General features: G+C 37.5%; 1 protein-coding gene across 7 annotated transcripts in view; it reads left to right on the top strand.

Annotated features, from left to right (window-relative positions):
- The window catches only part of LOC131682554 (striatin-3), a 58,471-nt gene extending 36,680 nt beyond the window's left edge, over positions 1–21,791 (top strand). For 5 of the 7 annotated variants that reach the window (XM_058964118.1, XM_058964116.1, XM_058964120.1 and 2 more), the window contains exons 3-7: positions 16,109–16,310; positions 16,378–16,605; positions 16,669–16,881; positions 16,970–17,083; positions 19,490–21,791. In XM_058964118.1, the coding sequence (XP_058820101.1) occupies positions 16,109–16,310; positions 16,378–16,605; positions 16,669–16,881; positions 16,970–17,083; positions 19,490–20,643 (1,911 nt within the window). In that variant the 3' untranslated portion in view covers positions 20,644–21,791. The remainder of the gene's footprint in view (positions 1–16,108; positions 16,311–16,377; positions 16,606–16,668; positions 16,882–16,969; positions 17,084–19,489) is intronic. The other 2 variants (XM_058964123.1, XM_058964122.1) reach the window with 2 other exon arrangements.
- Positions 21,792–24,229: the final 2,438 nt, after the last annotated feature.

The following is a 24,229-nucleotide window of genomic DNA, read 5'->3' as shown; positions in this document are numbered from 1 at the left end:
TCATTTGGTCTATAAACAATCGGTGAGATGCATTTTGAAGGGAATGAGTCAGGGAATCTAGAAAAAAAAGTTATTTTTGGTTGCAGTGTTGCCAAATATGCTATATTTCCAGTTTAAAACTTAAATTGCATTTTTCTCACTGTTCGTGCATTTTTGCTTCGAAAATGATTATGCCATTGTGTTTATCAGATAGTTTTACATATAAAAACATCTCATACATAAAGATAATTTGAGCCAATCCCCAGACACAGTCACATGAAGCAAAAAATTAAAAATTTCTCAGCACGTTTCTCGCTATATCTCAGTAACCAAGCAGAATGTCAAAATTCTGTAAACGCCACTTTGTAGAGATTTTTTGGACAAGTAATGTGGCATATCTAACTCAGTTTACCCCAAAATGGCGTTTGTCATATGATACCACAACAGCGACGATATAAAGATGTACATGTGGTTGCATACAATTCGAAGTTATTTGATAAATAAGTGTTAGACACACTCTTTTGCCACATTTTTGGAAAAAAAATCTATCCCTCTTCCTCATTTTTTTTTTCAAGTTTTAAACGACGCAAACAGCCGCACCTGCAGTTAGTTGTATGGTTCCACACAAGCAATGGCATTGGTTAAAAACGCCTTGTAGTGTCGTAACCACAGTGATTGTGTTCACGCCTTAACGATCGAAAATGTTCATTCACGAAAGTTACTAATCACTTCTCTCAAGCGCTACAAATCTCAACACTGTCCGAAATCGCCCAGCTCAAATAACGATCCTACCTGAATCAGCTGGGTACATTACTCGAACGAATCAAACAATCTGAGTAAACAAACGCCAACCTAGAGAGACCAATCAAATCGTGAACCGTCCATTCGACCTTCAGGATCCCACCAATCCACCAAAAACTTCGAGAACCGACCAAGTTAGTGAAGCTATCCTCTATCAAACTGAACCACTGTTCATGGGTAACAATCAAAAGATGCTTATAATAAAATGATTAATTACCGTCGTTATCACCAATCATGCAAGAGCAATTTATCAAAAAATAAGTTGAAAGACGCTAGACGTCATTGTTGAAATGATCAACAGGTAGGGTTTTGAGCCTATTTTCGCCATGTTCAAATTATCATCCCAACCACAGGATCCTAAAGCTTGTGGCAACATCGACTATCTCTGTTCAACGCAAAATGGTGGAGGCACTCGACGTGATGATTAGCATTGCTCAAATGCGAGTTTATCATATGTTTTGTGCCAGTTTTAGAATTGTTTTTTCATTTTATTTTCATTTTCTTGGTTTATTATTAAGCTTAATTTTTGTTCCATTTCTTGGAAGCGAAGCAAATATATTGATTCTAATTTATGGACAATTCATCGATTTCTGACGAGTTGTTAGGAGAATTGTGCGACACTCTCTGCGTATATGATCAACATAGTCAAATCAATCCTACTTGGTTTCAGTACCCCATTTACGTCTAGTTAGCCATTACTCACCTAGCCTGCATGTCTGTTCATCCGTAGACCGTACTCAGACGCACTGCTATTCAACCATGGAGTTGTGATTGAGGCGGAAAAAGTGCATCCATCACAACTAGTGTAGCCCTTTCGTTCGATAAACAAACTGATACTCATTGGTGCATAAAATTGTAGATTGCTTCATTGTGCGCTTTTTCGAACAGTTTTTTTCCTAACCTCATTTATTTAAACTTGTTCCAAGAGAAATACTGCGTGTAAAAGTGTATACTTACGTGTAGATTTATTCGTTTCATTAGAAACGATTAATACACATTTATGTGATTAAATTTATATAACCTTCATCGTGCCAGGAAGTATTCTTGAGTTGTCAATTTTCACATGATTTTTAGTTGACCAGTTTCAAACGAAGATTGTTTTTATTCTCTTGGTGTTATAGACCATCTTCCCAAAAACAATAGTATAAACAGACATTTATTTTTTCCTCATCGAAAAAAGAAACCCTGACACTGAAGCGTCGTTCACCAAAAGAGGTTGCCAGAACTCAACAGCTCTTCCATCTCTCAATCATTCTAACCTTCTCATATTGGTACTAAATATACATTCACTTGTTCCGCTAAATCACGTCGCACTGCCGGTGCCGTGAGTCACGGCCATGATATTGAAATCCAGTCGGTCATTATACGTGTAATACTAAACAGCGGGCGTCGGTTAGGGAGCAGGTACAAAGAGTATAAAGGATAAATTTAGAAGAGTGGCAGAAGTTTCGCCCACGCGCTGTAATTCGGGCGGTTGTGCTTTTCTCTCGTGCTCTCCCCCAAGCGACCATGTCTACCCTGGCTACCCCGCAAAGAACGGCTGGTTGAAAATAACCGTTTCATTTTGGGAAACCAGTCGGTCGGTGACGATTTGTGTGCCGATGGTTCTGTGGTCGTAGATAAAAGTGAAAAGCAAGGGAAAATGGCTTGCCTCTTATTTATGTCTAAATTGTTCCATTTCTGGGAGGTTTATGGGTTATCAATAAAGAAAATTCTCAAGCGAATTTTTCTCTTTGTCGCGTAGAATCGAATATCAGCTGATTGATAAACGGTAAATTGTCTCTCGTTATTAACGAAGTCTTTCTCTCTCTGTGTCTTCACGAGTTTCACTTCTACCCATTCGAAAGTGTTGGTTAGAGCAGCATCTGCGATCTTTGTTCAATACATTGCCTCAAATGGCTGGGTGAAAATTTATATGAGTAATATATTCAAGGCTACTTTGAAACATATCACATTGCCAGTTTAACACATTGACCAGGTCCAACGAACCCAAATACTGACATTTTCTTCAAATCTCTAATCTTAACATTGAAGTGTGAAAACCATCTAGGGGAATTGTGGGAAAAACCGACACTGTGGGTAAAACCGACACCCCACAACTTTGCCTAGAAATCAAATTTTTATTCATTTCATAATGATACATTATTATTAGTACGTTTATGTAGAGCATTTGAATAAAAATTGGATTTACGTTAGTGCGCCGAATGTCAGAAAAATAAACAAAACATACGACAGCAGCGTTCATACTCGTCTGGATGTAAAATTTCGTTGGTAGATTTTAAGGTTTTAACCGAACAAAAGCTTTTCAAATCACCCCATTTTTCAGTACCTATTATTATCGGCCTTTCCTATGATCAATTAGATGCATTGAAGACGAGTTTGAGAAATTCAATATTTTTAATTGCTTTTATAAAAAATGTGCGCTGTTGGGGTAAAACCGACACCCTTTGGTTAGGGTAAAACCGACACACTGTTAAGATGGTTGTGTTTACTTGCGATTCATTACAAAAGGCTGGTGATCTTTGTGACATTTCAATTACACTATTAGCACACTATAGTAATAGCTGAAATACACAGAAATACTTTTATTGTGTTTATTTCTTATAAGTCTCTTTTAAAATCAAAAATTAGAATATTTGCTTATCTAATTCTATCGAAGCTTTTGCTATTTCTCCAAAAAGCTCATCAAACCGAATTTCTAGTGTTTTCTTGGTTTGTCATAGACGAACTTTATCACAATGAGACAATGATATTATGTATACCCCAATAGATCGTTGATAATCAGAGTCCGAAAAATCAAATCTGAAAAAGATAGTTTTACTAAAAAATGTGTGTGTGTCACTTATAAGTGAATGAATCCAATTAGCAGAACGTAGAACGCTTGCAAATCTTCTCTTACGAAATAAAATGACACTGGAAGTTGCAATGATGTGCGCAAGGATTATTTGGAAATACTCATATCAATAAATAATCCTATAGCATAAAATACTCTTTTTTATAGTACTACGCTTTCGAACTTTCTTCCCCTCACTACATGATGAAGCAATAAAAAGCACATATTTTGCATCATACATACTCACACTTTATTAATCACGCATATATCTAATTTTTAATAAAGATAAAGATTTTAATAAAGTGGAGAGAAAATAAATTAAAGGGGGTGTCGATCTTACCCCTATAGGGTGTCGGTTTTACCCGCAGTGCCTACAAAAAGTCACTTTGTTTTCCAAGTTTTACAACCAATAATTTTTAATGAAATTAATTTTTCGAAGCGCTGGAAAAATTAAGCCTTGTTAAAAATTTTCTGAAGAAGAATTGTGCATTAAAATTATAATTTTATTGGTTTTGTGGCAACTTAGAAAAAGTGTTAAGCTTAAGGTGTCGGTTTTAACCATAATTCCCCTACTGGGCCTCACAAGAACTAATTTGGAGGCCGGTTTGGTCATTCAAAACATAGGACATTACATACCCGGACTTACACTGGTGTGTTTCTAGCCTTTGGACCTCTCTAGGCCAAACAAATTTCCCGCATGGTCTTTTATAGAACATAACTCATCATCATGTTTTACCTAAAAAAATGATTATCATTGAATGAAAAAAAAAAATGTTTTAGAATCCCCGATAGAACATTCCAAAGTTATTATTAGGGTGAGGCATTGTTATGTGGAAAAACGTAATCATAACCACATCAACCGAGCACAACACTTTTTTGGTTCCTTTTGGGGTCCCAAATAACTGTGCAAAATTTTGGGTCGATTGGTTTTGACCCGGTGTAGCGCATTGCGTTTGAAATTTGTATGGAAATTAGTATGGGAAAACCTACTTTTTTGCATTTTCAATTCTACAGACTGCAATTATTCCTGCAGTATGCCAACAATTAGATAGAAGTGTAGTCCATGATATGCTGAACAAGGCGGGTTCAAAGCATGACTCGTATTAATTACTATAACTTATCTGAACATATTTTTGAGCTAAACCTAACGATTATTTCACAAAAATGTTTAGTTTGTGCGAATCGAGTACTGATACACAACCATGCACTGCTAAGCCCCATGCAAAACTGACTCAGACATAACTCGGTTATAAGTTCAATAACTTCTTTTAACAAAGCCGGATTCACTAGCACTCTTCGGCAAAGTTGTAGACAATTAAATTATCTTTCTTATTTTCACTTACAGTTATAATACGATGCATACAGCGCCACCTAGCGACGAAAATGCGAGCTAGTGAGTTTTCTCCATGTAAATTGTCGACAAATCCCATGCAAACTTCAGGCACGTTGGTCCGGTAGCTAGACTTGTCCGATTTGCTTCAAATTTGGAGCTAGTACTCCTGGCAAGACTAGGAATCGACTCAGGTGTAGGCCGATAGAGGTCATTTTTTTCCTGTCACTCTAATGACCAACTTTGGGATCTGTAATCAATTACTCCTCAATGGCACAAATTTGTTTTATTCAGATTCTCTCATGAAACAGCTATCGAGTTAATTCTAAGCGCAATTCAGTTGCACTCGTATTCAGTGCTAGTCCATAGCGGCATTAGAAAACGCACTGCTTTCATACTTCTGAATCCCGCACGTTGGCTGCCTCTGTTCTTCGTCTGAAGATAGTCATTAGTCCAAAACGCCGTTCCGGGGTCAAATTATCAGATAGTCCCATGACGATTATTAGCAATCTCTGAGGCAATCCCAAGAATTTTGACATCCGTATTAAAATTGGGGTTTTTCGTGTTGCGAATTCATCTCGTCAGTAACTAGCATCATCTGGGTGTCTAGTTAGACGATGTATCTAAACTAGTACCACCCAAATCAGCACTAGTTAAACACAAAATAATTCCAAACAGTTCACACGACATAACGCACTTTTCAAAAGCATTAATGGGGTCTTCTACTCTCACGGTTTCAAAAAATCGATTTTTTTTCTTTGTCTGATTTCAATCTATATGTATCTGAGAACACGTCACAGAAAGGATTTGGTGAAAATCATATTCCTTGGCATGTTTCTGGGAACCGAAAGGTACCCATCTCCGGCCATTTCTGGATGCAAAACGCGGTACGATGACGCTTGTCTATGGAAAAATCATTGTTTCAAGAATTCACCGGTCGATTCTTTACGGTTTATGTATATGTGAGCGTCTGTGAATGGTTTCTTGCTTTTGTGGGACGAGATTATCGTACGGAAGAAAGAATGCGTCGGACATGTTGAGAAGCGTATGGGAACGCGATTACGAAAACTGAAGAAAGAAAACAAAGGTATCGGTGGGAAAGGAAAGGGAAAGTTGACGGACAAATCAATCGGCCAGCTAACAAAATTTTATGGGCCGGCGATTCGGAGATACTCGCATTCTGTAGAACATATGCGAAATGCAGTCTGGGCTTCCCTCGAACACTGCTCGTCATCGAACGAAAATCCTCAATACTCAAAGTGTTTACCCGGCGAGGACAGTTGGTGCAAGTATCGTCAAGCTGAAGTAAAAGGAACTTTAGAAACTTTCGAACATGGCAGGACCTACGAAAGTCTATCATCTAATGATTTATTAGAAAGATACTCAGGAACTCACACCCAAAACATTAATGAGTCTCTGAATAGTAAAATCTGTTCTTAGCGCCAAAACACACAAATTCTGGCAAGCAGGTGGTTAATGTTGTGACTTATTTGGCAGTCAGTATCTTCAACCAACGATTTTCAGCGATCTTGCAAGCTATGGAGGTATAACTCGTTCTGAACCAAAATGGGTGTCACGGAAAAACAGGCCCGAATTCAACAGAGAGAGAAAAATGTGCAAAACCAAGAACATTTTCGTGATGAGGAGGGTGAGCTCTGTGGACCCGGTATAATAGATTGTTTAGTAAGTTATTACTATCGAGTTATACACCGTACTTTATCTTTAAACGCGTTTTCCCAAAAGTAGTGTTTTTTAGCGGTCAAGTAAGACTTTTCATGGAAGTACTGGTTCGATTTCAATACTTTTTTCTCCAATTGTTCAGAAAACATATCGCTATGTTTGGTCGAGAGGGATTTGCAAAATACCAATTTGTTCAGTTTTTATGACCCCTAATGGGACAAAAAATAACGTAAATATTGGAAATTTTCACAAATCGTTACATAACTTTTACAAATTATAAAATAAAAGAATTTCCTTTCGTCTAAACATATCCAACGTGACTATGATTATAAAAAAATATGAGTTTTCTGCTTACAGATTACCCAATTTGCCACAACTTTACTTAAGCGGGGCCCATGCAGTTTCAACATCAATGTCATCAATGAAGAGTCAAGGTCGCGAGAGATTTTTTTTTGTCTTCAAAAGTAAAATTGAAAAGTGAAAACATGTATCTTCAAAATAAAAAAGTTTCTAAAATTATGGGCCTCGCGAGTAGAAAACCCCCTTCCCGACCAGAAACACAACAAAAAAAATTCAAAAGTATATCTCGCGTTGTTACTTGTTATAATTTTCTGTTATTTTAACTACTAACGAGACCAAATTTATAACATAATCTGTTACGAAAATTGTATTCTGTCATAATCTTGTTATGTCATTCTGATCGGGTTAACATGTCAACAAATTATGTAGTTTTAGATAGAACAGACATACGTCCATAGCACTGAAAAATATTTTCTATTTTTGGTTGAATATTTGAATGTATTTTAGGCGTCCAGATTTCGTCACGAATAAGCCTTACATTGCAAATTGACATAAGAGTTGGTTGCGACCACCTTCAAGGGTACTTGAAATGAGATAGAGTATGTCCCTCTTTTATACACGGTCCACTTATTTGCTTGTCGGTTATTCCTCGGGCGTGGGAGCCATTTTTCGCTATGGGTCTACTTGTGCATATGTTAATGGCTGCATTAACGTAAATAGAACATTGCATGAAAATGTTTAACCTCACTTTTCTGACAGCTCAGAGAGCTTGTGTTTATTTGGAATATTTTTAATTTCACCCAGTACAAGAAACTTGTTTCGAATCGCTTTTAAATTTTAACACCATGTTAACAAGCTGGCTGAGCTTTAATTTTTTCGAGCATTTTTCCTCAGATGACGTCATCTTGCAACGTCCATGCGAACACATTCCCAACTAAAACTATATTTAAAATGACCGGTTAATTAAGCGAAGCATTGTTTGCGAGTGTTATATCCGTTTATCTGTGATTTTCATAAGCACCACGGTTTCAGATCGAAGAGTATGCATTGATCCAGGATTCGCCACAATGAGGCATTGTGATCTTGAAAACATATTTTATTTAGTAATTTAGAGGAATAAAAAAACTTGTTTAGATTTGGAAATAATTAGAATGCACGGTAGTTAAGAGAGCAACAAAGGTTTAATAGAAATGGAATTCCCATTGCAAAAAGTTATGTTTAAAAATTAACTAAAAATGAACTACAGGTTGTAAACATAAACAGTAAAAATTTAAAAAATGTGAATTTAATCGGTAAACTTTAATAAGAGTTATTTGTTACAGGTTTTAAGGATATCACATCCCGAATGTTTAGGTGTTCAAAACTACCAGATGAATCTTGTTTGTGAGGCTTTTCCCCAATTGGGTCGCATGTTGAAACCCTATGCTATGTCCCAGAAATAAATGTTTTATCCATTTTATAAAAACGTGCTAATCCAGTCTAGGGGGTCTAGTTTATGGTGTTCTGATTAATTATCAAGCCAGATTTGTTTCAATAATTATTACTTCCTAGGAGTAAGGCAATGATTTTACCGACTCAAATGTTGCTCATTGATTATTGAGGACAGAATAAAATAGTGTGGTACCATTAATAATTAGTATGAATATGGGATCATACACACACAAAAAAAGACCACCCTACACACAAAAATAGAACAAAAAATAATAAACTGAAATATCCTGCACTGTTTAAAGGCCATTGCACTCACATATAATCCAAAACATTGCTTATATTTATAAGTATGACGGCATGCATAACGCAATTGGTTGGCACTAGTCGCTCCAGTTACTCGTGCTCTACCGGTTATCCACAGCAGAGGTAACTTAATTGCTCACACAATCCATTCAAATCCACCTGGAGTAGCGGGGCTGATGTTGTGGTTATCCACAACTTTTACGCTCACCACTCTTTTCTGCAGTCGGAAAGCACAGGTCCACACTTCGCTGCCAGTGAAGCTTTGTTTTCAGTTGATTTTTGTTTGTGTTTTGCTCAACAGGTTTTGGCATTCACGAAGAATGATCCGAAAGTGCAAGTGAAACCAATAGTTTACGGTGTTGTCAGAAGTCATCAACTGTCAAAATCTGTCACTGAGTTTCTTAAGCTGTCCCGTTATTGTACCACACAGGCAGCATGACACCACCACAAGAAATTGTGCTTCTCCGCGTAATTTTGTAGAAGGTCGCGTGCAAATAAAAAGCATAAAAATATTTCTTACACAACGTTGACGTAATCAACAAGTTCATCATTTTCCACAACTGATAGAGTGGGTTATCGTCGATATAATAGCCGTCATCTATTTGTGAATCAGTTTTCCGAGAGCACATTACACACCTCCAGTATAGAAGAGTATTGAACGAATATGGATAATTTGTAATGATCAATCTCTGTACAAGACGATTGAGGACTGGCGAAGAGGACTTTATGGGTGGAAAGTAAATTTCTCGGTTACTTAATCTTAGGCTACCACTCCACAGTGGGGCCGAGCTGGACAAAACCCCCAAAATTAATTTTCGATTTTTATACCTTTTATTTTTTTTCCTCAATGTACCATACCTAAAGCTGTATTTGCCAAATTTTTTAGTCATTCGATTGAAAAATCTAAGTGCTACATTTTGTTGAACCGTACAAGGTCTTGAAAATCGGCAAGAATTTGCGTAACAAAAAGTTTTTGTTCATTCTAATTCATCTCGCTAGGTACTACAATGATAATTTAACAACACATATAGGCGTTTCTAATAGAAAATGATCTCAGGAATTCAATGGTGTATTTCGATTCGAGAGATAATGAATATTCAAAAAGTTACCAATGGAATCAATATAAGTATTTTGTAGCGGACTTATTTACATTCAGAATGTCATCGCTTTATCGGTAAAAGCGTGTTGAAGGATTTCATCTAGTACAACTGACGTAGAATTCGAGTTTTCAAAAATCATAGTGTCATCTTGCGCCGCTTTGCGACGAAGGTTGATATTTGTTCATTTGTAAAATTAGTTGTTTCATGGAGACGCATGGTATTTTTGGTTTCATGAAGTTTTGCATTATTATTCACCGGTGGATTTCTTTTTCAGAACACTGCTTGTAAACGAAGGGTTTGGGTCGATTTCCTTGATACAAATTTAAGTATGCCTTATCCGTCTTGCAACTATGGCTCGTGTTTCTACATTTTCAGTTATCGTCAGTATATGAAAATTCAAATAAATAGAAGCCAACGATGCAAACTAACTGCAACTATAATTCTATTCACTTCCAAATTGACGAGAGTTTCCTGCAAAAACGCCCACGTCTCTATTTCATAGCACACACAAACAATGCAATGTATACTCAAGATATTTTTGCACGAAAAACCAAGTCAGACCCATAGGGATATTCATATCATCATTGGAATTGAAAATCAATGGAAAGTATTGGGCGGCTTAGCTGCAGTATGCATCGTATGAGCAACTGTGACTAGAGCATAGCACGGCGTGATTTGAGATCTTCATCAAAATCAAATAAACGTGTCATCTTTTAACAGCTTTGGCGATAGCTGTAAATAAATAAACCAATAAAACAAGAATTAAAGGCATTCTATCAAACACCATGCTATCTTTTATAACTATTCTAAACGCATACGTTCATAAATTAGTACATGAGGATTATCTCTTAAAGAACTATGAAGGGATGATTTTTTTAGATTGGACTGAAGATCTACAAACAAATGTATAAAATTACATCATTTTTTATTCACCAGATTTCGATAAATTGAAACCACTCTAGCTAAATCGTCACTAAGGACCTTAGGAAATGAAAATGTTTCTATTCACTTACGAAGTCTGTTCAAAAAATTCACTTCTGCGGAATTAAAAAAAAACTTGAACTACCCTAGGCTGTCTAATTATCATTTTAGCGTCCTAATTTAATCGAAATCGAGTTCAGCACACCAAAATTACCCTCAGATGATATTTTCAGTCATTTTAAACTTTTTTTGAGGTTTTGTCCAGCTTCTGTATGTAGTGGATCCCCTGTGCACTCTCGAGTCCTGTATGTCCTTGTATGCTCGCCTCGTGTGCATCTCATCGACTTTATCCAGGTTACCCACTGACCATTATTTTAAATAGTCTCTTTTCCGGCATTCATGTTTAATTCAAAGCTTATTGTAGTCTGCAGTGTTTTATCAGTCTTTTTTCTACTGTGTCGCCGAGTATTGAGTGAAAGATATAAATGTTGGATTTAACTTCAAAATTCACACATATACTTTTGAATGTATACGTGATCAAGCAAACAAAATCGTTTCTTGAAATTATGTGAGACCGCCTTCTTAAAAAAAACATGCGAGCAACTTTCCAATTTAGGTTTCTAATTGAAAAACGCGGGCACTTTTCAGCCGATTTTGACAATAAACGGTCATCAGATGCAGAATGTTCTCTAAATTTTTATTGAAGCAAGGACGCTTCGTTATAAAAACGTTAAGCTATGTACATATTTTTATGAAAAAATCCTATGTAATGATTATTTTTATATTGTCTCAAAACCGCACAGTATTTTTAACAAAAAACAACACAGCATACGGTTGAAAAGGTCTATTCTCTTCCTTTCAGAAAAATTGACAGTTTGAAAATCGGTAGAAAAATGACAGCGTAGATAAGTTTTAAGTGCCGAAAGTCCCAATAAATAGTTTCTTGCTAAAAATCTTGAGGGTATATCAAATTGATCAAATGAGATTTGGTGCTGTATTTGATCAGATCTACAGCCTTTCGTAGATCACTCTTGAAGAGTGTGTCAATTTCTTTATTATGTTGCGCCATGTTATGTATTGTATACGATAACGAAAATATTTAATTAAGGTAAACTTTTGGTACGACAACCTAAATATATTTTTATCTGGACTTCAAATAATGGCATACTTTATGAGGCACCTTTTTTCTCACAGAAAAACGGTTGATGGTCGAGCGAAAACGGTAAAACTGAAGAAATTTATCGTTGTCTAGAAGAGTTAAAGTTATAGTTGAAAGAACTATTGTTCCTCAAAGAAAGTCAAAATTCTTGATATAAAAAAAATATGCGGTCATGAAAGTTGTGTTTTGACAATTGGAACAATTTCGACGAATATAGAAATCCTATTCGTATTTTTTTTTCAGAAATGGATGTTTATTGGTCATTCATATATAACGAGTAATATAACTTTAAAGTATTTGAAAAAGAGATTCAGTGTATTCAGCTGAAATATTGAAAAAAATCAACAATTTCATCTACATGTCGTCTATCAATACTCCCGTTCTCTCTCAAAACTGAAATAAGACTTATCAATCTCCAAGAAAAATATTGCACGATTTTTTTTTGCACATAATAAGTCGGATAATAAAGGAAAGCTCATGTTAAAAAGAAGGGAAATTTATTAACTACAAATATTGTAAATATAAGAATAAATAACAAGTATTCAACTCAAGGCAGAAAAATCACATGAGTAATTAATAAATTCGTATTTTTATGGATTATTCAGACAAATAGTGTGGCATTCGGTATAATTACTCATTCTACCAATCGGCATTCAACCAAGGTTAAATTTAGTTGTCAATACGAATTTTAGTTGTCAATAATAATAATAACAATTTTGATTTAAGATTTCCAAACTCGATGGAATAATTAACGACATTGTCCATCGATTTATATAATGATTTAACATGCATTTTTGTGTGCGCATTCACTTGCAGCGTACGTCAAATCGTTCCGTGCTTTAGATGTTGTGTTGAAACGTTTTCATGCGAACTGCAAGTAATTAATTTTGGCGTCTTGTTGACTTGCTGTTAAGGTGACAAAGACTGACGGATCGTGTAAATGACACTTAAACGCTCCACACACGTTTTTTGCCATCAATATCCATTTCTCATGATCAAAGGGTATTTTCGTAATTTTACACAATCACATTTTGATGAATTCAGTCTTAGATGTAGTGAAGATGCAAAAATCCGCGAGAAACTATATGAAGTAAGCGGAAATATCAACAAGTTAGTTATGGAATTTGTGTTTCGACCTTTTCTCATTAGAATCCCGAGCAGAGTCTGATAACAAATTGAGAACTAAACTTGATGTTGTAATGTAGTAGGGAATAATTGCTCAGGTTGTTATCATTTTGGTCGTTTTAACGGTTAAAAGATCAAAATTGAAAGCAGAAAAATTGCACTATGACATCAAACAGAAAACTATTTATGCTATCAGTGAAAGCAAATTGAAAACTTCTTGAGATGGTGAAATATTTCATTGATAACAAAATAAGGAATCAATTTGATGTTTGTCAAAGAAATAGAAACAAACATATTTTTCTAAAAATGTAAGCACATCAAAATGAGATAAAAATATGATGCCATATCTGAAAAAGTTTAAACTGATATCAAAATAAGATTTCAATTTGATGCTTGATATCAAAATATGTTGTCTATTTGCTGTAATTTTGATGTTGGACTTTGCTCGGGATCCGACACTAAGTGACAGAACTAAGCTAGCGCCGCCGGATTAACGCTAGCTCCAACAAAACGGAGACACAATTTGTGTTCCTGATCAAACGCCTAATCAAGCGTAATGTCCCGCAAGAAAAGGAGCTCATTTTAAGCTGATGGGAACTAATTAAATCGAAACATGTGGTTTGGATTTACAAGTCAATGCAAGGTGCACTATGCTATATTTTACCTTAGTGGAGAACAATTTAGGTAAAAATATTTTTTCTCAATTAAGGAAAAAAATGTTTGAAACAATCTTTGCGCGTGAAGAACAAAAAAAACCTAAACTAAACTGCCCATAATCGTAAGTTAGTCCCATGTTCTATGGAATTCCCTATCTACATGGGACCGACTTGCGATTACAGGCAGTAAATCAGTTATAGAATTTGCGCTTCGACTTTGTCTCATCAGACTCCGACACATCACGGGGACATCACGCTTGACTAGGGGTTTGTTCAGGAACACAAATTTTGTCTCCGTTTTTTAGAGCTAGCGTCAATCCGGCGCTAGCTTTGAGTCTTGTCACTAAGTTAGTATCGGATTCTAATGAGACGAAGTCGAAACGCATATCCCATACTAATTTAGATATAGGGTTTACCTAAATTGTTCTCCACAAAGGGGAAATATAACTTAGTTAATATCAACGAAGTTCTCTGCTTTCCCTCTAAACCTAGCGATTAATTCGAAAACACCAAAACTAATTGATCGTTTAGCAGTGCTACACTGTTATTTCTTGGCAATTTCATTGTTTCAACGTGTTTTTTTTAATTCGATGAATTCAGACACGCATTGATTTCATCTGCTGCGGTTGGTCGAAGAAACTACATCTGGTTTTCGCTTCAACTAGTAAACACACTATTCAACATATAGTTATCGGTTTTCACACCTCAGCGTTGACGGAACCCTTGTTTGTTGTTTTTATTAGACATGTGGTGCTGTCTCTCATTGTGTACTTCAAATCATGAGAAATGGTCGCTGTTGTGCTATCTTACGACAAGCGCTATTGATATGGTTAGCAAATGGGCTGGGAGTAAATTAAGGACACCCCCATAGAAAATTTGACAGTTGCAAAATTTTACAGTAGACCGACGAAATCTTTGAGGTCAACCGATCATTCAACCGACTAAGTCGGGTTTCTTAGGTACACTATTTTCGTCAGCATATTAATCGCTGGATTTAATCTGTGTAAATCTGGTTTAATCAGTTATTGCATCGGCAGACTCCTATATTGCCTATAGAAGAGCCGGTACAACAACCGACCGCAAAATCGGTTGCATAAATAGTCTATCACACCAAAATTTGGTTGTCGATTTCAATAAAATTTTGCTGAATATTCAAAATATTCGCAAAAATACGAAAAGATTTTGTATGCGGATTTAACTTGCTACATTAGTTAGCTAATGTTGCTAACTAGTAGACTTAGTTTGGAAGCTGAATTAAATTTTCACTTCGGAATCAACCAAACTAAATTTAGTAATTTAGATGAACGTATGTTTCTTAGAATCATTGGCAGCTACAGGATTGAGAGAACTTCTCTTCATGCTCCCCTTGACATATAAAATTCAAAACAAAACTATCAACACTATATTTGTGATGAAATGAGCTTATTTTGCACGTAATTTGCTGTTATAATGAAAATGTTGATAAAAGTCGTCAAACATTTCGAAAGGACATGTATTTAAAATAATTGAAAAGCATGTAATTTTTTTTTCATCACCCGGGCGCTGTGCATGGGACGAGGGGGAGGGGGTAGGTAAATGCTACGTTATTTACGAGGGGGAGGTTAGAATTTTGTGACCAAATGCTACGAGGGGGGAGGGAGGGGTCAAAAATCGCTGAAAAAAGCTACGTCATTTGTGTACGGCCCCTTAAAAAATCACCTTTTGAAAATAAGCGGGGCAAAATGCACCACAATAACGGGGCTTATTGCACTACAACAACGGGGTAGAATGCACCGCAACAACGGGGCATAATGCTCGGTGAACAAGCAAGTAGTTTTGTTTTCTGACGAGATTTCACAAAAGCGCGCCATCAAATAGCCTTAGGTTATGCAATTGGTAGGTTTTCGGAACGATTTTACTATTTTCGATTAAAAACCAGCAAAATCAGCGAAGATGGCATTTTGCCCCCGATGGAGCAGAGATATAAATTTAGCAAAAAGTGAATTATTTAGTAGATTTTTCATATGTAGTGCGACAAAATAATGAACAACGGTATAAATAGAACTGGAAAGCTCTAATATAATAGTAAAACAGTATTTATAATAGCCGAAAATCCTTGTTGTACGAGCCGCAATAATTACATGAGAAGAGCACGTTATTGTTTTTTGTTTATTTCTCGAGCTGCTATTGATGTACGGTTATCAAACTTTGATAGTGTATGTTTACTATGGCGGACTTCCGACTGGTGTTACCGTTTTTTAGAAATTTTCAGTTGTTTTAGATATAAGCAAAGGGTGCATTTTGCCCCGGGGGTGCGTTTTACCCCATCTTCTTCTATCTATCATCGGTAGAACATGCATGTGTAATTTACGCGAAAACAGCACCGCCTGTTTCTGACATCATATTGTAATATATTTTGGCAAGGTTTGCTGTTAGTGTGAATTGCCTAGTAGTACAACCGGCTAGAAAAACACTTTTAATCAAGTTTTCTTTTTTCTCTTTCGTTTACAGGCGAAAATCGCAGTACTATTAGGCGAAAGGAAAGGTCAGGAATCTCTCAAATCCGACCTCATTAGGCGTATTAAAATGTTAGAATATGCTCTGAAACAGGAAAGGGCAAAATTCCACCGGTTAAAGTACGGCGTTGATCCACCCATGAACGACATTAAGCCCCCTTCGGATGATCCAGGCATCGGCACCGAGGTAGCTCCAGGTGAGTTTGAACGGCAAGAGCTTTCAAATGAGCAGTTGATGGTAACCATTTACATGACTGTTTGCAGATCCCGAAGTACCGTACAGCTCCGTGTCCAATATAACATGGAGGCAAGGCAGACAACTGCTTCGGCAGTATTTACAGGAGATTGGGTACACCGAAACCATTCTTGACATTCGTTCGACCCGAGTCCGTTCGTTACTAGGGTTAAACAACAACAGCGAACAGGAGGAGAATGTCAACCCAAATATCAATGGAGGAAGCGAAAACAACAAGCGTGCTAGCGAGTCGCAAGGTAAGAATGTATGCTTAAAAGTAAATCGATTAAAAAACCACAACGCATGCATACGTTTGCCAGGTCGCCGGACACCGGCAAAAAAATCCCAATCTTCAATGAATGAAGCAATGATAATGGACTCGGAGGCAGCAGTCATAGCAAATTTCGAATTCCTGGCACAGGCCGATGCCGAAATGTCCGACGATGACGACATGTCGGACGAGATCGGCGAGAACGAGGAAACGGATATGAAAACGACAAAGCGAAAAGCCAAAGGTGTTACTATGAATGACGGTAAGTGCATCGGAATGGCATGGTTGAGCGATGGGTGAAGCTGAACGTACTCTAATTGATTTTATTTGTTTGTTTCAACAATCTGCAGATGATGTCGATGCTGAAGCAGACGAAGTAATCAATGAATTGAATCTGCTAACAGAAGGTGAGGACAGCAATTTGACTGAAAGCAGGAAAATTGACGGAGGGGATTTATTTGTTGGTGAGTAGTATTTGCGGGAAGGGAAGTTATTATTATTTGTTCTCATTCCCCTCCGTCCTTTTGTGTTATATTCTGCAATACCCTAACGAACAAATTGTAAATTTGCTTGCATCGTATAGTTTGTTTAATATTTGGAGCACAAAGGGTTACGTTTGGGATAATTGTTTGACATTGTCCAAAAGTGTGCGGAAGTAGGAACGACCGGGATTAGTTGGTGGTGTCAAAACACATAAATAAAGCATAAAAGGGCATACAGATAACTACATCTCAAAATAGTAGCCATAACAAAGATTTTGATTAACTCAATCGACGCAAATGTTCGACGCAGAGATCAACAAAATTATCTACAGAATCATGTAGATCTGGCTACTAAGAAGTTTGGCCCCAGTCTCGTAAGTACGAGCCAGGAAGGATTTTTAGTGATCGTAGCACTAGTCATGCATTTTTATTCAAAACATGTATTTGATACAGCTTGATGCGTTAGCTTGGCGGAGCTGTGCTTTTTTTATTTTTACAAGATGTAATTTGTACCATTGCGTGCGGTGACCTTTTTTCGTACACGTCCGTGTCGTCATCGTGGTTATTATTGGTTATTGGTTTGATGTTCGCAATCAGATGTTATTCCTAGCTTTTGCCGGTACGAGTAACGAGTGGGAAGCACTCATTGATGGTACTCAATGTTGGTTTTGTGGTACTTGACGCAGCTTTTACAGTTGTCATTGTCTGAATAACAGCCAAAAATTTGGCCATCGTTTGTGGTTCAGGTTAAAATATTGGTCTCTGTGTGTTGAAGTTTATTTCCGGTTTCCTCGACGGTTTCTAAGCAGTGTAATGCGCCATCTACTCATAGAACTGGCACGTATTAATTTACCCGTTATATGTGCAAATAGCAGGGTGGATAATTGTGTCGCATTTTGTTTTGTGTTCCAGGGTCAAGTAGGAAAGATTGGGTCAGTCCAACCGCAGTCCAATCATTGAGAATACTTAAGAAGAAGTTTCTCCATGTAACCCCTGTAACTGTGTCTACCTCTGATTTGCGACATGATTTTTAATATCAAGTTTGCAGTAATTCCAAATGGTGTAGACGTTTTTCGATTTCGGCTGTCGAAACATAAGTTCCGTAACGGATTTTGTCATAGGTCCATCCATAATTATTGCTTTTAAAGCTTTCCATTTTAACGTTAACTCTAAAAATCTAAGACTGTTTCTTTAGAAATTATAACTCTGCGTAATTGTCCCATTTCGCCCAAAATGTGCATTTTAACTTTCTTTAAGCGTAGTTAAACATGTGTAAGGGAGCACGTCGTTTGGCATAAGTTCATTTGGCATAGGATCGTTTGGCCTAATGTTCAAGCAAGTTGCACATGTATTCGGTTGGCATATTGTTCATTTGGCATAACGGTCAGTTGGCATAATTGGCGCATGGCATAATTAGGAATACGTGCGTATAATATTCGACATCGAATTTGAGTGCAACAACTATAACATTCACCCGAATGGCATTCGCCCGAAAGTCATTTACTCGTTCTCCCAAAAACCATTTACCATGTACCCGAACGTCATTAACCAGAATTGACTATTTACCCGAACGCCAAAAATCCGAATAGACTACTTGCCCGAATGTCAACCCGAATACCGCTTTCACTCAAACAACATAAAATCAAATGAACGGACGGTAACCCTATTCTTATAATACTATTTACTATTGTTACAATTCCAACAAACGGATTCCGCAATGTCATGTCACAGAGTCTGGGTATTGAGCACATCATCATCATCGTGGGCTACTGTGATTTCCTGGTTGCTGTCAGCTGAGAGCAAAAGACCAAATCACCGGCTCCGTCGTCCTTGGAATAACATTCGTTCGTGGCAACGACATCAACAGCTTGCCAGAAATATAATAGTTCCTTCTTTTAAACATGAGTAGTTCTTTATTCTTGCATGCCAAATAAGTTAACTGCTCATTTGTCCGGATAGGGTTCATACAGCTTTCAAACATAAGCATATTTGAATCTATATACCGTATAGCTCACATAACCAAGACCAAGGATCCGAAGCGGCGCAAAGCCACTGTGGATCCGTTGGGCGATGTTGCCGCCGACCCACCGTCGGAACCATGGTCTCTCGCAAGCAAACCTATGATCCACTCCTTCACCCGGATTGCTCAAACATAGGCGCTATGAACTAGACCCAAACGTAAAGCGACGTGGCGCAGCCATACTGGGCTACAACGTCTAATAGAGAATTCCATGTATATTTCAAATTATGCCAATCGAGAATTATGCCAAATAAACAAACGAAAGCATGTGTCATTTGCTGCTATGCAAAATAATCTTATGCCAAACGAACTTATGCCAAGCGACGTGCTCAACATGTGTAAAATATAACATATCTCGTTATTCACAGGTTATAACAAACCCGCCATCCCACGTCATCCCACGATACCCGGCATCACCAACGACGAAGAGGTCGATTCGTCACTAGGGCTAGGCGAATTGGCGCAGCTGACTGTCAACAATGAGGCCGAGTCGACGTACGAGGTGTCCAACGCTAAAGAACCATACCGTAAAACCTGGAATGCCAAGTACACGCTACGGTCGCACTTTGACGGAGTTCGCGCCCTTGCTTTTCACCCACAAGAACCAGTTCTGATAACTGCCTCTGAAGATCACACACTTAAACTGTGGAATTTACAGAAAACCGTGCCAGCCAAAAAATCAGCTAGTCTCGATGTCGAACCACTTTACACGTTTCGTTCGCATAACGGTCCGGTGCTGTGCTTGGCAATGTCCGCTACAGGAGAACAGTGCTACTCAGGTGGATTAGATGGCGCAATCAATTGTTGGAACTTACCAAGTTCCAACATTGACCCGTACGATAGCTATGACCCCGAGGTCATGAAATGTACGCTGGACGGACACACCAATGCCGTATGGGGTCTGGCAGTGAACCATGCGAAAAACAGTCTGGTGTCATGTTCCGCCGACGGTACGGTCAAATTGTGGACACCTTCAGGTAAAATTCCACAGCTGAACACGACGTTTACTTCCGAAACGGAAGGTGTTCCAACATCGGTCGATTTCGTACGAGATCAAACTGACAGAATAGTGGTCGCCTACAGTAGTACACACTGCATAATCTACGACACCGAGACAGGAAGACAAGTGGTGAAACTGGAAGCCAGTCAGGAGATGACTGGTAATGTAGGAAAACATATTAACAAAGTTGTTAGCCATCCGACGCTACCGATCACGATAACGGCGCATGAGGATCGACATATTCGCTTCTGGGATAACACAACCGGTTCGCTAATACACTCAATGGTGGCCCATTTGGACGCCGTGACCAGTCTGGCAATTGACTCCCACGGGTTGTATCTTCTGTCGGGATCGCACGACTGCTCGATTCGTCTGTGGCACATGGATAACAAAACGTGTGTGCAGGAGATTACGGCACATCGCAAGAAGTTTGACGAGAGCATATTAGATGTTGCATTTCATCCATCAAAACCGTATATTGCTAGTGCCGGTGCCGATGCAATCGCTAAAGTGTTCGTTTAATGTACTGTCGTGAAGGAATCAAGTGAAAATTAAACAAAAAGCAAAACAAGTTCTTTATACATTATGATATAAACGTAAAAAAATGCGAGCGGTGGAAAAAGCAAATGATGGCGATACACAAGAGGCAAGAGAAAAGAAAGTAGTCGTTTTTAATTATCACGAACATTCTAGTTACAAAATATAACAAATAAAAAATGAAAAGGAAGCAAGTAAAACTGACTTAGTAATATGCATGATAATTTTTACATAAACGCAAAAACACATGGATACACAAAATAACATACATATACACTTACAAAAAAAATCTAGTATTTGGATGCTGAATACTACCAAGCAATTACATGTTTCAGAGCGACCAGTTTTAAATAAAAGTGCAGCAACACACCTAACAAACAGTGAATCAATCTGCCGACATTAAGATCCACAACAGCAACAAAATCCAGCAAACGAATTTTTATATAGACGATTTATAAACTAATGCAAAAACACAAAACAATACGACATCGGCAAGCAGGCAAAGGAACGTTTGTAGGAAATCAATCCCCTTTTCTTTCTTCGCCTTCAACAGTCAACTAATGCTCCCTCTTGGCCCCTTACCCACGTTCCGCTTGACAAAGCAATTCCGGACGAATGAATCTTGTGCGACAGTCAGTCCATCAATTCCCGTCGAGAAGCATTATTTCCCACTCGGTAGTCTGTATATCTTTTAAATAAATAGTTTTTTTTATGTTGCTAGAACAACACGGGACAAAATATAATAAGCAGAAACATAATGTTGAAACAAGTATAGAGGACACACATTCATGGATTTCAACGTGAGTTTTAGATCGTAGTGTAGAAAGTGATAAGAAATGATATAAAAAGCGAATGAAAAAGCAAAACTATGTGTAACTATGTAGACTTCTATACACACACACAGATAGTGGATAGAACAAGATAATAAAAAATGTAGTCACAGCAAAATTAAAGCGAGTTAACTTCTAGAAACCAGTCGGCAGAAAAAAAAAAATAATTGACCGCATTCGACAGCCGAGGGCTGAGCGGAAAAGGAAAAAAAAACTAATAAAATGTATTTATTTTACTCATATATTCGTAATATGTTGTTAATTAATGATTTGATCTATTATAAATAAAGTGTAGATTAATTACGTTTGTGTTCTTTTAGTTTTCATACACTTCCTTTTTATAGTCCAGTAGGTTTACTTCACGCAAAGGCAGCGCTGGTCGTTACCAACACAAAGTTTTTTTTTATGTTTCCTTGCGTTGTTTTACACTTATTTTTAAAATGGTTAACTACGTGGGATCATAGTTCATTTCTTACACACTTATCCCTAAACATAAACAATCTGACAATTTAGATTGTAGCAATGTAGTGAAACTAGCATGAAAGCTTCTTGAAAAACTAGTTACGAATGGTGTGCTCTCCCTAGTGTAACTTCCAATTCAGAACATGCAATAATTTGTTGTTGCTTGTAAAATAAAAGTGTTAGAAAGTAATATGTCATCGATGAATAATGATTTAATGATGCAGAATTACCATTTCAAGTGCACTTTTCTTCCACATTTCCCACCATTATTCATTTTTTTTTGTTTATGTCGAGAAATGAACATAAATTTAAATTGCTGTAAAAGGAAATTGGATGAAAATGATGTTGAACTTCTCATAGGCCACAATGATTTGCAGCGTCATTGTCGTTGTGGCCGAACGTTCTACGTTCCATGACGTAGAGTCTCTTTTTCAGTATTCGGGTAGCATATTCTTACAGTCACGTCACCTGGTGACTAGAAATTTTCTTCTAGTCACTAAGCGACATGACTGTGAGAATAGGACTCGTGTTTTCGTAGCGTGCTTGTATACTTAGTACAACACGTGGTTTATGTGTCTGCATAATTCTCTATTTTCTACAGTGCGACCGCGTATTGAATGCAAAATTCTTTTCTCTAATAAACCGAGCACTCGATAACCTTCAATACCTATGCCTCATGACCGTAAAAAGGTATCGGAAAAATCGGCGATTTGTATAAAAACAAGTTTTGTGCGCCTCTGTAGGCTATGGGACTACGCAAGCCATAGAAAGTTTTATTCACAACAGTCATTTTCACCTTTTCTGCGCACATTCACAGTAATCTTGGAGCACCGCTGATGAATATGAATTCGTAGACAAGCTCGTACTGTACCCCATCAATTTTCACATCAGAGTCAACACGGTCCGAATTCTCTCGCTTTCTACCAGCTATTATGTTGAACAATAGATTAGCGATTGCATCGCCGTACCTCAATCCATATAACATCGATTATTTTGACGCTTGATCCTGACTCATCCAGTGTCATACGAAGCAATTTTGTTGGAAAGTAATCTTCAAGCATTCAGCCTTATTCTACATTATGACGGATCGCTTTTCTCAACATCGTTTCACTGTATCGTACGCCGCCTTGAAATCGTAAGTTGTATTCCCAGAATTTATTCATAATTCAACATTTGATTCTTCCATTATCGTCCCGAATTCAAACCATGGCAGCTAATAACATTTACTACCTAGTTTGTCAGCTGCTAGTCGTGACTCAAAATAACAGTTCATTATTGGGTAGGGCAGTATTGCTCATCAAAGAGACTTCAAAGACTAAAAAGTCAAACAAACAATGACGAAGCGTCAGAGCCGCCCCATTTCGGAATCTTCCAAAGCATAATTACTTTCTGTAGCAAGCGATGTGATATTGTCGCGATTTCAAATAGGGCCTGACAATGCGTAACTAGCGCATCATTCTGATCCTTGAGAATACTTCGATTTTATAATCTAACCAAAATTTCTAGCCAGTTTGTTCCAAATAATTTCATGTTCTGCATAGAATGACTCTTCATGGGGAATGAGCCATTTGAGCCAATTTATTCTGATTCTTGGGGCCGCGCGCAAATGAGGCAGATTTTTCGACGATTTGAGCCAAGTTTTCTTCTTTACGTTTAGTTACAAAATTCAAACTACCATCTTGAAAACAAATTAGATAACAAATGCATATCTTCTTAGCATATACATACTAAACGGTGGTTCATCTTAGAGTTAAAATAGGCATTGCCGTCTTTCCTCATAATTCTTCTGATGATATGGGAAGGAGAGAAGGAAGTAGAATTGAAAGTTTGAGAAGAATAACGACTCAAAAACAAACAGAAGATATTTCTGGGAGACAGCTTAAAAATTAAGAGCAAGGATTAGAACCCAAAAACAATTGTGTTAGAGGTTCTTCGAAATCGGTTGAAGTCCAAGACTTTTTCTTTATCCAACGTTTCGAAATTTTCAAAGTTGGTTCAGAAGCAACAAAGTCAATCTCAGCGCTTGACCGGGCAAATTCTTCTGCCCATTATTTTCCAGTAACACCAGAATGCCCTCGCACGCAGACAAGTCTGATAGTGTTAGGAATGCTAAATTCTTCGATTTGAGCTCGGCTGTTCGTGAGTTGTCCGAGCTAAGAGCCTTGCTATTGGAGCCGACATTTATAACTTTACCGGACTAGCTCTGGTGAAGAACCGATTGCGCAATACAGAAAATTTCTGTTAGGAATGACGTGTAGTAACTTACGTAGTGAATGAGA

Source organism: Topomyia yanbarensis, chromosome 2, assembly GCF_030247195.1.
Source record: "Topomyia yanbarensis strain Yona2022 chromosome 2, ASM3024719v1, whole genome shotgun sequence".
Classification (NCBI taxonomy): Eukaryota; Metazoa; Arthropoda; class Insecta; order Diptera; family Culicidae; genus Topomyia; species Topomyia yanbarensis.
The sequence above is the reverse complement of the archived record's forward strand: the minus strand, read 5'-3'. Positions and strand labels throughout refer to the sequence as shown.